The sequence below is a fragment of the Triticum aestivum genome, chromosome 2D (genome assembly GCF_018294505.1).
Source record: "Triticum aestivum cultivar Chinese Spring chromosome 2D, IWGSC CS RefSeq v2.1, whole genome shotgun sequence".
NCBI lineage: Eukaryota > Viridiplantae > Streptophyta > Magnoliopsida > Poales > Poaceae > Triticum > Triticum aestivum.
Window position 1 is genome coordinate 645,799,926 of NC_057799.1, and position 13,558 is coordinate 645,813,483.

At 46.3% G+C, this 13,558-nt stretch overlaps 2 protein-coding genes across 3 annotated transcripts; one reads left to right on the forward strand and one right to left on the reverse strand.

Annotated features, from left to right (window-relative positions):
• Nucleotides 1–235: 235 nt before the first annotated feature.
• On the reverse strand, nt 236–1,464 carry LOC123050753 (uncharacterized). Its single transcript, XM_044473492.1, has 4 exons — nt 1,163–1,464; nt 959–1,028; nt 634–865; nt 236–528 (listed from the first exon to the last, which is right to left on the reverse strand). Exons 1-4 carry the CDS (start codon nt 1,309–1,311, stop codon nt 299–301), a joined length of 681 nt encoding a protein of 226 aa, XP_044329427.1. The 5' UTR covers nt 1,312–1,464; the 3' UTR covers nt 236–298.
• Nucleotides 1,465–9,690: 8,226 nt separating this feature from the next.
• Nucleotides 9,691–12,857, forward strand: LOC123055332 (uncharacterized). Of its 2 annotated transcripts, XR_006426615.1 has the most exons (4): nt 9,691–10,199; nt 11,256–12,077; nt 12,351–12,440; nt 12,610–12,857. XR_006426615.1 is itself a non-coding variant. In XM_044479329.1 (2 exons), the coding sequence occupies exons 1-2, from the start codon at nt 9,793–9,795 to the stop codon at nt 11,257–11,259; spliced, it is 411 nt and encodes a 136-aa protein (XP_044335264.1). In that variant the 5' UTR covers nt 9,691–9,792; the 3' UTR covers nt 11,260–12,344. The 2 variants fall into 2 exon arrangements, 1 of the variants encoding a protein (XP_044335264.1); XM_044479329.1 differs by lacking the exons at nt 12,351–12,440; nt 12,610–12,857 and having other exon boundaries at nt 11,256–12,344.
• Nucleotides 12,858–13,558: the final 701 nt, after the last annotated feature.

A 13,558-nucleotide genomic window follows, 5' to 3' on the forward strand; every position in this document is an offset into this window, starting at 1 on the left:
AAAGGCAAGAACTCACTAGGCATAAACGTGTTAGCAGTAACAACACAGCGTTACAACCAAAGACCACAAGCATTACATGGCCGGCTCGGATTGCATAAGTTAGAAAAAACAAAATTATACTCCTTTATATTTAGGTGCTCGGCTAGGTGCGGCCAAAACTTATACTCCACCTTTGTACCCCCTCTATTTTTAGGGGATCGGCTAGAGTTGCTCTTACAGGATTTATTTTCCTGAATGATGCAGTAAATTAAACACACATGTGATAAATGATGAGAAGAAAAAAAAACATAAATGATGGTCAATCTAGTCTATATCGAGGCCCATTTCCTCCTATCAAGAAGGGGGTCTGTAGCATATTGCTCTTGCTGAAAAGTTCCTTTGTGTGCCCATTCCATACACGCCTCTTGCGGAAAAATTCCTTTTCCTGCCCCTCCTTTCCACATCCGAGTTGTACGGCATTTGGGTGCAAAATCTTGGATTCACTGGGACACAATGCGCAGCTGCTTGTCAAACGGTCCAACGGCTCTTCTGTCAAAGATAAAGAGGGAGAGATGGAGTATTAGATAGATCATATCTAGTGGGCTGCACGTACGTTTCGACGATCAGATAGGTCGTTGGAAGATTAGCGCGTACCTAGGATGGTGCATGTCTCGACGGTTAGGTTGTTAGAGCACCGGCCGTAGCGTAGCTCGGCGAAGAAGATGTGCTCATCATCGTCTGTCTGGCGAGCCGAGAAGTTGATATGGTACCAGAGGTCTTCCCTAAAACCAACACAGGCGGCCTTCAAATCCGTGGTCGGCAGATCAGGGCACATGAAACTAACGCTGCCTGCGGTGGGCCGATCAGGAAGCCGGAACTCAGGACCCTGCATACACAATATCGATCTCAAGGCAAGAATAACTAAGTAAGTAAGCTGTGCCTATATGCGAGGACGCTTGTGGGTAAGTAGGACGCATACCGCGTGGTTGGAGTTGTAATGTCGGAGGGCCCAGTCGGCGAGTTCACGAATGCAGTAGGCGTCCTCTCCTCTGTCGTCAAACAAAACAAATTAAATAAATAAACAAAATAAAACAGGAATTGTTGGCTCCACACGATCAATGGCCGCATTGACTGAAAATACATAAATTGCAGGGAGTAGCAAGGTAGGCATAGCAGTACGTACTCTTGGGTGTTCGGGTCAACAAGACGTCCGCTGTCCTTGAGTTGTTGAAGGCGAGCTGCAAACTGTTTTGAGACGGCGGCTCTACGCACATAACGAAGATGGCCGGAGCCGGCGCCGGCGCCGTTAGGGGAGGAGAACCAGGATCCCATGGATCGATCCGCCTTCCCTCCTCTGCGTCCTTGACGGGGGCTCTTTGATGGATTAATCCTCCGCACCTCCTCTACGTACGTCGTCCGTATGTCTGGTGATCGATCGATCACCCAATCGATCTATATGTGTAGGAATCGATCGGGAATCCTATGCGAACACTAGTCGGAAACGCGTCCTTTGTTTGTGCTAAACCTCTTCCCCCCCCCCCCCCCCCCCCTGAATTTCGGGGTGGTGGGCCCACTTTCCCAACTGATGTCAGGATCAACCCGTAAACGGTCCGTATCTATATGGGCATCTCCAGCCGCGCCCCCAACAGGCCCCCCAGGCCACTTTTTCGGCGCCGGCGCCGAAAAACCGGCCCAGTCGCGCCCCCAGGACGCCGAAAATCGCCGGTTCGGACCTTTTTTCCGTCCGGCGGTCACAGGCCGAACCCGGCGCGCTGGGGAGCCGTTGGGGGCTCCGGCGCTAGGGAAAAGCACGCCTGGCCCACATCGACAGGGGAAAAGTTAAGGTTTTCTTCCCCCGACTCGCCTCGCACCCCCCGCGCCCTCGGCCACCACTAGCTATATCCCGGCGACGGCCGCCGCCCTACTCCGCTAGATAGCCATTCCCCGCCGGAAAATAGCAGCACTCCGCCGCGGCAGCCCCTCCCGCAGCAGTTTCGGCCGCCGTTTCCGGCCACGGAGGCGCGGTTTAACGGCGGGTACACGCCCACCGAGCGCAAGGTGTTCGGCGTTTTGCCTGCCTCGACGATGGACTCGGACGAGGAGGAAGAGCTCGCCGCGCTGCTGGAGGAGGAAGCCGCGGCCGACGTCCAGGAAGAAGAGCATCTCATGGTGCTCGCCGCCCTCGCCCAGCTGCTGGCGAGCAGTGAAAAGCCGCGGCGAGGTGGCTCGGCGCCGGGGCGGGTGAAAGCAAAGAACCGGCATCGTCTGCAAGGCTACTGCATGCTCTACTCCGACTACTTCGCCGATGCTCCACTTCATGGTGAGAGAACATTTCGGCGCCGTTATCGGATGAGCCGAAAGCTCTTCCTCAGGATTGTGAATTCCATCCGGGAGTTCGACAACTACTTCAAGTGCAAGATGGATTGCACTGGCGCTCTTGGATTCACCTTCATCCAAAAGTGCACGACAGCGATGAGGATGCTTGCATATGGAGCTCCAAGTGATTCCCTCGACGGCTATGGGCGCATGGCCGAGTCCACCAGCATAGAGTGTTTCTACAAGTTCTGTCGGGCAGTGGTGGCAGTGTTTGGGCCACAATACTTGAGAACACCCAATGCGGAAGACACTGCTCGGATCCTAGCCCAGAATGCAGCAAGAGAATTTCCTGGGATGCTTGGAAGCATCGACTGCATGCATTGGAAATGGAAGAACTGCCCATTTGGTTGGCAGGGGGTGTACAAAGGCGCCAAAGGCGGTTGCAGTGTGGTGCTTGAGGCGGTAGCCACACAGGACCTCTGGATTTGGCACTCCTTTTTTGGTATGCCAGGAACTCACAATGACATCAACGTGCTGCAGTGCTCTCCTGTTTTTGCCAAGCTCGTTGAGGGCCATTCTCCTCCGGTGAACTTCGAGATCAATGGGCACCAATACAACAAGGGGTACTATCTAGCTGACGGCATCTATCCGAGATGGTCGACATTTGTGAAGACGATCTCAAACCCTGTGCCAGGAGGCAAGAACGCCTGGTTTGCGAAAGTTCAGGAGGCTTGCCGGAAGGATGTCGAGCGGGCATTTGGTGTGCTCCAATCTCGATTCGCTGTTGTTCGGTACCCCGCTCAGACCTGGTCGAAAGATCAAATGTGGGAGATCATGACTTGCTGTGTCATCTTGCACAACATGATCATCGAGAGCGAGCAAGAAGACCCAGTGATTGACACTGAACCATACTACAGGCAGGGTCCTCTAGCCGAAGTTGATCACCAGCTACCAGCAACTTGGACTGCCTATCTCAGTATGCGTCAGGAGATCCGAGACCCACAGGTGCATCATCAACTGCAGAAAGATCTGATTGAGCACCTATGGAGGCTCAAGGGGGACGCCTCGTGATGAAATACGAGTTTTTATTTGTTGAACAATATAATTTGTATTGAATTATTTGTTGTTGTAGTATTTTGTTGAAGTATTTGATTTTTCTGTGATGAAATATGTGATAAGAAATAATTGTGTTGATAATTGAACGCCAAGACACGGCGAACCACGCCGAATATAGGCCTATTCTCGCCCATATGGGCCGTTTATCCGCCGAAATTGGGCTGCAAAGTGGGCCAATTTCGGCGCCTGGGGGCGACGACTGGGCGCAAACCCGTCCCCAGCGCCGAGTGCATCGCCGGCTCGCCCCCAGGGGGCGATTTTTATGCGTCCTGGGGGGGCCAACGGCTGGAGATGCCCTAATACCTAAATAGTTCATCCCCACTATGTGATTTCTCTTGACATACACACTATCCACATCAGCAATGACCCACGTCAGCCAACTCCACCTCATGCATCCGCTCAATGGGCCATGTCAGCAATTTTTCCTTAAACCATTTAGTTTAATATGGGATGGTATATCAGTCGTTTAATTGGAGACTTTCAGCATGGTTCGCCGCACGCCTGTAACCCTCCCCCTTCGTCCGCTTCCCTTCGCCTCCCTCTTCAGCTTCCTTCTTTCTATTTTATAATTATTGTAATTGGTAACCGAAGAGCACCACAAGGCAACACCACTATTTCTCATATGCCATCGTGGGCACTAATGCCCTGATCATCTTCCCCGCTGATGCTCTCAATTTTCCCCTCCGCCATGCCTTTTGAGAGAAGAACGTGAACCACCATCTCCCACCACAAATGCATATTGAACGGACAGTTGCCTTTCCAGAGGCCATTAGACTTCGCCATGAAGGCAATTGAGCCGCCGAAGAACTAGATGGCATCGATCTGCTAGATGTCTGCTCACCATAGTTAGCCTCCTCAATTTTTCCTAAGCCTAATCGAGCTTATTTCTTTATTTTGCTAGGTTTCGCTCCTGCTGCAAAGGTGCCAGACGTCCTTCTGGAGGTTATTAGTTTATTGGCTGTTACAAAGTTGGATTCTTCCTTGCTACATGGGATTCTTGCTGGTCGCATTGGTAGACAAGCTCCCATATCTGATTTTTTTTTACAGTGAGTTTATGTTAGTTTCCATACTTATTCAGAGAGCATAGGATTCCGATTGATTGTATGTGTTACAGTCCAAAACTACAACAGTCCTGTGCTAGATGTGAGTTTATTTACAAATTTGGTCAGATTCCAACTGCCTTGCTACAAGTGTGCTTGACGATTTTCTGCTGGCGGCGCGGATGTTCATCTAGGACGATTTGGTGTTTCTTGATAGCAGTATTTTTGCTGCTCCCGTTAATTGACATGTACCTGACAAAATATCCTACAGGGTGCCTCAAACGTGGCTGCTGGCTTCGGCCTGTTGGGTCCTCCGGTCAGGTATGTTTCTGGCTTTGTTTAGCTTTAAATATTAATTGACTGAGATCAGGATGTTTCTTACCATATAAACATACAAGAGATGATCGGCTCAGTTCTCTTATTTCTCCCTACAGGAAAGACCCAAAGAGCATCAATGGTTTACGCAACAACAACAACAAAAATGGCTTTACTCATGCTTCCAGTTGCCTGGGCACTTGGTGAGACATTATTGTCTCAGGTAACCTTTATTCAGATTGCTACTACCGTCATAGTATCGATCCTACAGAGTTAAATCGCCCTGAAAGCCAATGGTGTTGTCTTTTGGTCAGAGTCAACATAGCAAGACTTTCCGTACTTCCTAATCATCCACGTATTCAGCAAACTGTTCAGCGCAAGGCAGTTTCAACAGTGTCCATCTTTACCTCATTTGGTTGATACTTCAGATCTCAACTCCTGATGCATGACTCTTTAATTTCAAGTCTTAGAGATCATAATAATAATTTTACTTATTTAGCTGAATACAAGGTGCATACCAACTATATGAGAAAAACAAATGGAAAATGGTAATAAGAAAGCTGTTTTATGGAACGGGCCGATAACCTATTAGTAAGCCCATTAACGGTCAGCGGTTTCATGTTGCCAGATTTGTTTTTTGAAATTATATGAAAATGTACATTTTCTTCTTCTTTTCTATTTGTAGGCTACATTTCTTCATTCTTTTTAGGTTGCTCTCTACCAGCAATTGATTCTTAAAAACTGTTCCGCAGCAACGCACGGGGCATCATCTAGTATCATTATTGAATTGTGAAGCAATAAGAAACTACTACGCCGGTTTACTAGGCCCCTGGTATTTTGGCTCCAACATTGGCCATCTATCTGAGTCAAAAATATATATATAACTAGATGATACTCCGCGTTGCAGGATCTTTTTGTTGGCATTAAAAATTCTATGCAGATGCCCATAGAACTTACTTTGAAAAAGACATCGCTCGGAGTATCTATCTTTGAAAAGACAAGTTTTAGAGTGGTTGGGCTTTTTTAGAACCGTTCGTTGATGTCGATCTAACGGCAGACAAATACGAAGTACTGGATAGTACTCCGATGAAAGTACGCGAAAGTACTAAAACGAGTGGGGCCGGTACTCGTGACAAGGTGGGGACGTGTTTTAATCTAGGGGCAGTTTAGTCCTAGGAAAATTTGCACGCGCCGCCCCTCTCGTCGAATGCATAACCGCCGCCATGGTGCTACACATTCCACAATTACTCATCGGTGGCCATCTCCTCCCTCTCCTCCAAGTCCACCGCAGTCATCTCCTCCTTCTTGCCGCTGCAACTTCGCTCCACTCAGGCAACCCCCCACCCACCCCCACCCCCTCTTACACGGCAGATCGAGCTGATGGCCGGCGGCGAGAACACCGACTTCGTGCAGATCGCCGGCGGCGACCAGGTCAAGTTGGCCAGGTTGAGGGAGATCCGTTCTTGGTTTGACAACACAAGGCAGATGAACTGGACGACAATGGCCACTCTCAAGAATTTGACGAAGAAGGAGAGGGCAAAGCTTTGCCCCCTGCCCGCACAACCGATTCACAAGATCGAGATCCTCCTCTAGGCGATGGAGCAGGCCAATTCGTCCAGCGAGTGGACCAGGCGCAGGTGGTGGGCGTTCAGATCCAGGGTAGAGCATCCACTGGATCAGGAACCCACCGTGCACGAGGTGCCGTAGCAGATTGTGCAGCCTCCAACCGAGTCACCGGAGACTCCGAAGCGCAAGATGAGGAGGACAGTGGTCGCGACCTCGCTTCCCCGCCGTTCTCCACGCTTCCCTCGCCGCTCTCCTCATCTGAACGGCGGCGGTAGTTACGTTTAGAGTAAGCTTCTCCACTCCTCATCTTCCTACTGCTCATGCTTACATCGTGGTGATACTGATCTAATAGCTCAGAGAGGGAATGCTAGATGGCATTTTAATCTCAATGAATTGCATGAATATTTGAGTACATGGATTTGGAGGATGGATTATGATGTATGTGAACCCTAGGCATCATATGAACCCTAGGAAAAATTAGTAATGTTCTAATGGTAGACACTGAAATATTTCGGTACACACCGGTAGGCACTGAAATATTTCGGAACTGCCCTAGGCAAAATTTGTAATGTTGTAGTGGTGGACACTGAAATATTTCGGTACATACCGGTAGGCACTGAAATATTTCGGTACTGCCCTAGGCAAAATTTGTAATGTTGTAGTGGTAGACACTGAAATATTTCGGTACACACCGGTAGGCACTGAAATATTTCGTTACTACAATTTCAGTACACACCGATGCACACTGAATTATTTCACTACTGCAGTTTCAGTACACACTGAAATATTTCAGTACTGCAAATTCTATACAAAGTTGGCATTTTGTCATTTATGTGTGAATTAATCCATGCATCATGTGGCATAACTTTGTACATGAGTTTGGGTCAATTTCATGTCTATTTATTGTTAAAATTATTGTCATGCCATGAAACACAAGACAAGTCACTGACCCAAGCTTGCAAAGATGCCATATCAATATTGCTGATATGAATATGATGTTTTCACCAAGTTTTGTGTCTTAATTAAAACTGAGCATTTTTTCTTGATGGTATCCATGGATATAGAACTCCTATGAATTTGCTCATGTTGGATGTTTTGTTCTCCATCATTTGTACTAGCATTCCGTGCGATTAGATGCCATGACAAGACCCCTGGCATATTTATTTTCTTGCCTCCAACATCACATGTGTATTTTGCAGGAAAAAACCTGGAGTTCACCAGGATGGCTGAAGTTGTGAGGCTGGGAGGCTGATGGTGCTGCTACTGGCTGATCCTTCTTCTTTCAGTTTTTGTTTGTCATTTCTCAAGCCGTTGGACCAGGGCTACTTCCCTATGTGCTGTTAATGTATTAAGTAGTTCCTTCGAATTTGTAGTATTAGTTAGTTTGAATGTGGAAGTACCTTAATTTTTGGGACGAAATGTTGCTATGTAGGACCAAGGGTTTCATACCTTAATCTTTGGATAATTAATTATGTGAACTGTTGGATGTGGCGCACAACGAAACGCCTCTACCATTGATACTATAGTTCAACATGTCGGTCCAATTAGAGACCAGCCACTACCATATAGAACAGTTAGCATTTCATACTACAACCTGGCACGTACAAAACATCACACAGTGGAAGCACATCCCTAAGCACCTTGCATTGTACAAGGTCTTAGAGACCAGCCTCTACCATATATAACAGTTACCATGTCACACTACAACATATAAAACATCACACAGTGGAATAATCATAGCTAGTAGAGCATTAGTTACCAGTTAATAATAGTTGCAATCCATCACAAGCAATAGTACCTAGATATGAGTAGATATAGGTACGGTAATACACGACAAGTACTCGCAAACAAGAGCTAACATAACAAGTTCATTTCACATTGATACATGGCCCACCCCAGTTCTAAATGAGGTGGATGGTGATCATCATCCTCAAGTCATGGCGACGGGTGTTCGCAACAGTGAGTAGGATGGCCTGTCCTACCCGAAGATTCTTGGCACGAAGGAACTTCTTCCACCCTGCCCTGCTCAAGACAGTGCGACCGTCCGTGTCCACTGCATAGGCACAGCTGGTGATGGAGCCCGTTCTGGTAAGGCGTAGTCCAGCAGCCATGCCTTCTTCGCCCGGGTCGATGCCACAGCTATCAAGTAACCTCTTAGGTAATTTCTGAAAACAGTTGACATGATATATGATCATGTCACGTGCAATTATCAACAAAGCATACACTTCAAGACACATATATCATTGGATTCAACACTGAGCATATATATCATCAGATCACTACACTATACGCCAAGCATCAAATTACTACAGTAATTAGGCATATCATTAGATTACTGCGTACACTAAGCATATCATCGCATATTACTACACTACATGCATGTCATAAAATTCTTCACTAAATGAATTCTAAACTAGGCCTCTCATCACAATACTACAACATGCATATCATATGAACTACTACACTAACTAAGCATGCATATCATGTAATTACCACACTAAGTAACATACCATGATATGCCGTTTAACATTTGTCCTTGTGAGGCGGGTCACGAATGGCTTCCCTAGGTAGTCTTCACGTAGCGGAAGCATGTCCCACAGGTTGCCGATTTCCTCGTCGCCCAGTCTATGTCCTTGGGCATACAGGTATTCAACAAGTGGGTTCTCATCATCATCTGAATCAGCACCATCTTCCTCCTCATGAACTTCATCCTCACTATCCGGAATCGAATTTAGATAGATAACAGAAATCCTGGGCCTATCTCTTCTGAAGGAGAAGCTGATCAATTCACCCCCACTAAGACGCATGCGGGCGATGAAACGATCCCAATCATCTCCTCCTATCTGGGTTATCTTTCGCCCCTTCTCGACCTGCATAGTGTATGGGCCCCCAAGAGCGTCGAAGGTCACAGTGTCTGCGACGAGCTCATTGAATGCCAATCTCACATTGCATGGTACGATCTGTGTAAGATAAAAACAAATGACAGACACAATACATTAGTGGAAATAGCAAAAAAACAAAAAGAATGTACTGTCACACTACACCACAACACTAAATTGGGGGCAATTAACTGCCGGGAGAAATATGAGAATAAGTGCAAATCATCTGCCAGGGATCTGGTAACTGCCGGCAGAACTACATAACGGTGGTTAAACTGCCGGTAGAAGTTAAGCAACAAGGGCGGGTGAACTGCCAGCAATGATGTCCGCATCTCAGGTCATCAAAACTGCCGGGAGAACTAAACTACGGCCCACTGTCTGCCGGCCTATCCATGGCGCGAGCCCAAAAATTAGTTGGGCCGGGAGAGCACGCGGTAGACTAAAGACTTTTGCTCAATAGAATTAGCCGCCGGCCCACCTGTTCCCCTTCCCCCAAATCGAACCCTCCCACCCCTCCTCCTCGACCGACACCGCCGCCGCCGCAGCCCCCTTAGTCGACTTGCGCGCCCGCAACTGGATCTATGGCGCCGGGGCATCGAGGTCAGGTCGCCTGCCTCCAGACACCTCTGATGCGCGAGGTCGACATCACCTCCCTCCATTCGGCACAAACATCGACGACGCCTGTGCGTCGAGGTCGAAGGCGCCGGTGTGTCGAGGTCGACGTCATCTTCCTCCCCAGCAACAGATCCAACGACGAACACCAATCCTTGTCCATTGTGATGCGTGGCAACGGCAAGCGCAAGAGGAAGAGGTGCTGTCCAAGGGACCGCCAAAGCATCGCGCTCCTCCTCTTCACGATGCTTCACGCTGGCGGGCATGGGAGGGCTCCTGACCACGGCTACCTCCCCGCTGACGGCGAGTGCGGTGCCTGCTCCCCACTATGGTACAACGCGCTGCTTAGATCCGCGTCGGTGGAAACCCGATGCAGGTGAGATTCTCCATACCAAGGTAGTGAATCTGTCCTCTGCTCGATGAGAACTAACAGTGGGGGTCGTTCAGTTGTCCGTAGGAATCCAAATTTGCCCTCCCTCCTTGATCCCCCCTTCCATCGAGTTACTTAGTCTTCCTTATTGCTGTTTTTTCCTTTTGCTAACAAATTGATGCAGGTGCTATTAGTGAAAGCATTGGAGACTGATTCTAGCAGTGGTGGGTTTTTTGAGAAATTACAAGTGCTCGTGATTTGCGTTTAAGCTAGGTTATTGTACGTGTACTCTCCTATGATTTGTAGAATATCATGTGCTTGTATCCAGCCTTTTTAGGTACATGGATCAATCTTTTTTTAATCAGGTTCAGACATTGAACAACTGAAGACAATTGTTAGACAGCTTGAGAAAGTTTACTCACTATGGCCGACTGTGTATACAACTCTACAAAGTTTTTGGTTTCTGTATCTACAAGAGTTAAATTTATAGACATGAGTGTGGATTTGATATTAAAAATTCTCAGCAAAAGTAGCTACTTTTCCTACCCTGATTTATCATCTAGCTAATTGTTTCATAGCAGTTCAGTACTGAGGTACCAATGAAGATGCTCTTCACAACTCTAATTGTTGGTATCAATGGGCATTCTTCCATTTACTATGATTAAGTGCTCTCTGCTAATTCTAGATGTTATAGGAGTATGAACTTTGAATAATGAACACGTAGTTGGGATGGAAAAGTACCCTTGATTAGCTCCATCAATCAACCGGGCTAAATACTGATGTATGAAATTTCCAATGGATTGTCCCAAATTCAGTATTATTCTCACTTGTAAAGGAATGCCATATGTACGTGAAGTGATTGGTTTTGGGGGGTCTTTTCTCTTCTTTGAAAATAAACTACTTAACTTCTAAGAAATAATAAATATATATGTGATTTTTTTTACTTTGCATCTTTTATACCTGTAGATGTGGCAGAAGCCAAGTATTCCAGGACAATATGCAACGTAAAGTGCAATTATTTTTCTTATGCTAACACAATTTTTGCCAACATTATTTTTTCAGCTGATTGATGGAATCAAGGAAGGAACATACAGTGCAGTACGAAACGAGGGATGATCTGATGATGTTGAGATGAGTATGGTGCTCATACTGGATCATTTTTTATTCAGAATCTCTGAAGTTAAAATGGTGAGGTGTTAAATGTAGCCCTTGACAAAAACTGGGAGATTATACTACCATAGTTAGCTCCACTGTAGAAGTGACATGACCAAACTTAAGTAGGTGTATATTTGTTACTCTTGAATACTACATAAGCTTTTGAACCTAGGAAGTCATTGCCTCAGAGTTATACATACTTAGATTAATGGTTGCTATGCTAACAAGATACAGTGAGTAATAACTTTGTTTCAAATCTTATAGCTTACTAATAACATACTGGTAAATGCTTACTAGACAACTAGATGTGCTTAATTTGTGTGTGAAGGTCTGAAACTGCTGACATTTTTTGGTTTCTTATTAAACTGAAAATTTTCTATCTGAAGCTCCGATACGTCAAGAACGACCGTGTCGCCATTCCAAACGGCACTGATACTCTGATACGGCTCCAATACGTGTATCCCAGAAGTATCTTTTTATTTAAAAAAGAAAGGAAAAAAATGCTGATACAGCCCGGAACACGCTCGTGACACGACGGGACACAGTGAGCGAGAGAGACTAACCCTAACCTTCCTCTCTCATAGTCTGTTTGACCACAGCAGGGATGAGGGATTGAGGGCGACTCGGGAGCACCGCCACCTAGAATCGCCTCTCCGCCCTGTCTACTTGCCACGCCGCTGCCTTGACTGACCCGACTCAAGTCTTCTCTGCCACTGTCGTAAGTGCGAGGTAAATGAATACACGGAGCCCCGAGTGAGGCATGCTCGCTGTGTGCTTGGCTGCTTGCTAGCTTCCATAGTACATAGTTGAGGAGTACTATACTGTGTTTGATACCTTCCATCACTAAGAGAAATAGTTGCACAAAGGAGGCTGTTACTTATATTTACGCATCTATTGTTCTCCAATCTATCTATACACATGTTCCTACTTGTTTATGTTGGTGGGATAAAATTGCATGATGATGACTGATTTTGCTGCTTTGCTATTGCTGTCTACTGCTAGGGAGGGAATAGCTTCTAAAACGTTGGGAGAAGAGCAATACCCCCCCCCCCCCCCCCCCCTTCATTGTTTGGCTCACTCATGCAATCCAAGGTAATGCACAACTATGCACTATTTGATGAGAAATTCTCTTGTTGATGTGGATGTCTTCCTTATAAAAGTAGGAGCGGTGCACGCGATTGATTCTTTGAGTATTGTAATCAATGTAATGCAGATAATGTTTTGTGATACTTTTTCTTGTCAATTGCCTCTCCATGTCTAGGTTGGAAATGTTTGCGAAGACTGGCCAAAGATATCTTGCCATAACCATATGCTCTGCGCTCACATAGAAGACCTTACAAGCTTTGTATTTTGTGGTTGTTACATTCTGTACAACTTGGACGTATTGAAATTGTAGATGCTAAGCTATGATGCAAGCCATCATGTGTAATCAGTGAATTGCATACATTGTAACCATGTACTTTGATCATCAGATTTTATAATATAAATGTGCACATTCCTTTTGCTCTATTTTAATGAATGCCTTGTTAGTGTGTATCTAAATGTGAAATAAATGAAATACTAGAGTGCAATAGCCTTATAGATTGGGGTATCTAGCACTAGTGGCACATCATCTGCGGGGAAAGCTATTAATTGCTGGCAGAAATTGTCTGCCAGGAGAACAGAAACTGCCGGGAGAACTTTGAATATGGCGGCATACAAACTGCCGGGAGATTTATATCTGCTGGCGTTTGCAATTCCCGGCAGCCGTTCTCGTGGCAGTTCTATCTGCCGGGAGAAAAATGTTCCCGGCAGTTTACCTGCCCTTATAAGTGACTTCTCCCGGCAGTTTTTCTGTCCTTGCGTCCGTGTTGTGGTGTAGTGTCAGAAGGTTCATATAAATTATTACCGCTGCAACAACAAAAGAAGGCTGGAAGTAGATGCCGAACAACGTGGCAGTAGAAAGGCTGGTCCGGCACCGTGAGTTGGAGCGTCCTCATTGTGCTTCCTCCATTCTACACAGAACATGTTGAACTCTAAGTTGAATTGTACATAGTACAATACAAAGATCATACATATAATAAATCATAGTGATAACCTATACTGGCAATGGCCAATCAATCTATTTTCTATCATCTAGGTAATAAAGCAATGCCAATGATAATGGCAATGCCCGTCTCATCTAAACCTGGGAATAGTTCAGCATCCAAACTAAAACCAGTCCAATCCAT

Coding starts and splice junctions, on each gene's coding strand:
- LOC123055332 (XM_044479329.1), top strand. CDS start 9,793: ATGGCGCCGGGGCATCGAGGTCAGGTCGCCTGCCTCCAGACACCTCTG.
- LOC123050753 (XM_044473492.1), bottom strand. CDS start 1,311: ATGGGATCCTGGTTCTCCTCCCCTAACGGCGCCGGCGCCGGCTCCGGC. Junction 1,029..1,162: donor GTTGACCCGAACACCCAAGA/GTACGTACTGCT, acceptor GTTTGACGACAG/AGGAGAGGACGCCTACTGCA. Junction 529..633: donor CGAGACATGCACCATCCTAG/GTACGCGCTAAT, acceptor TATCTTTGACAG/AAGAGCCGTTGGACCGTTTG.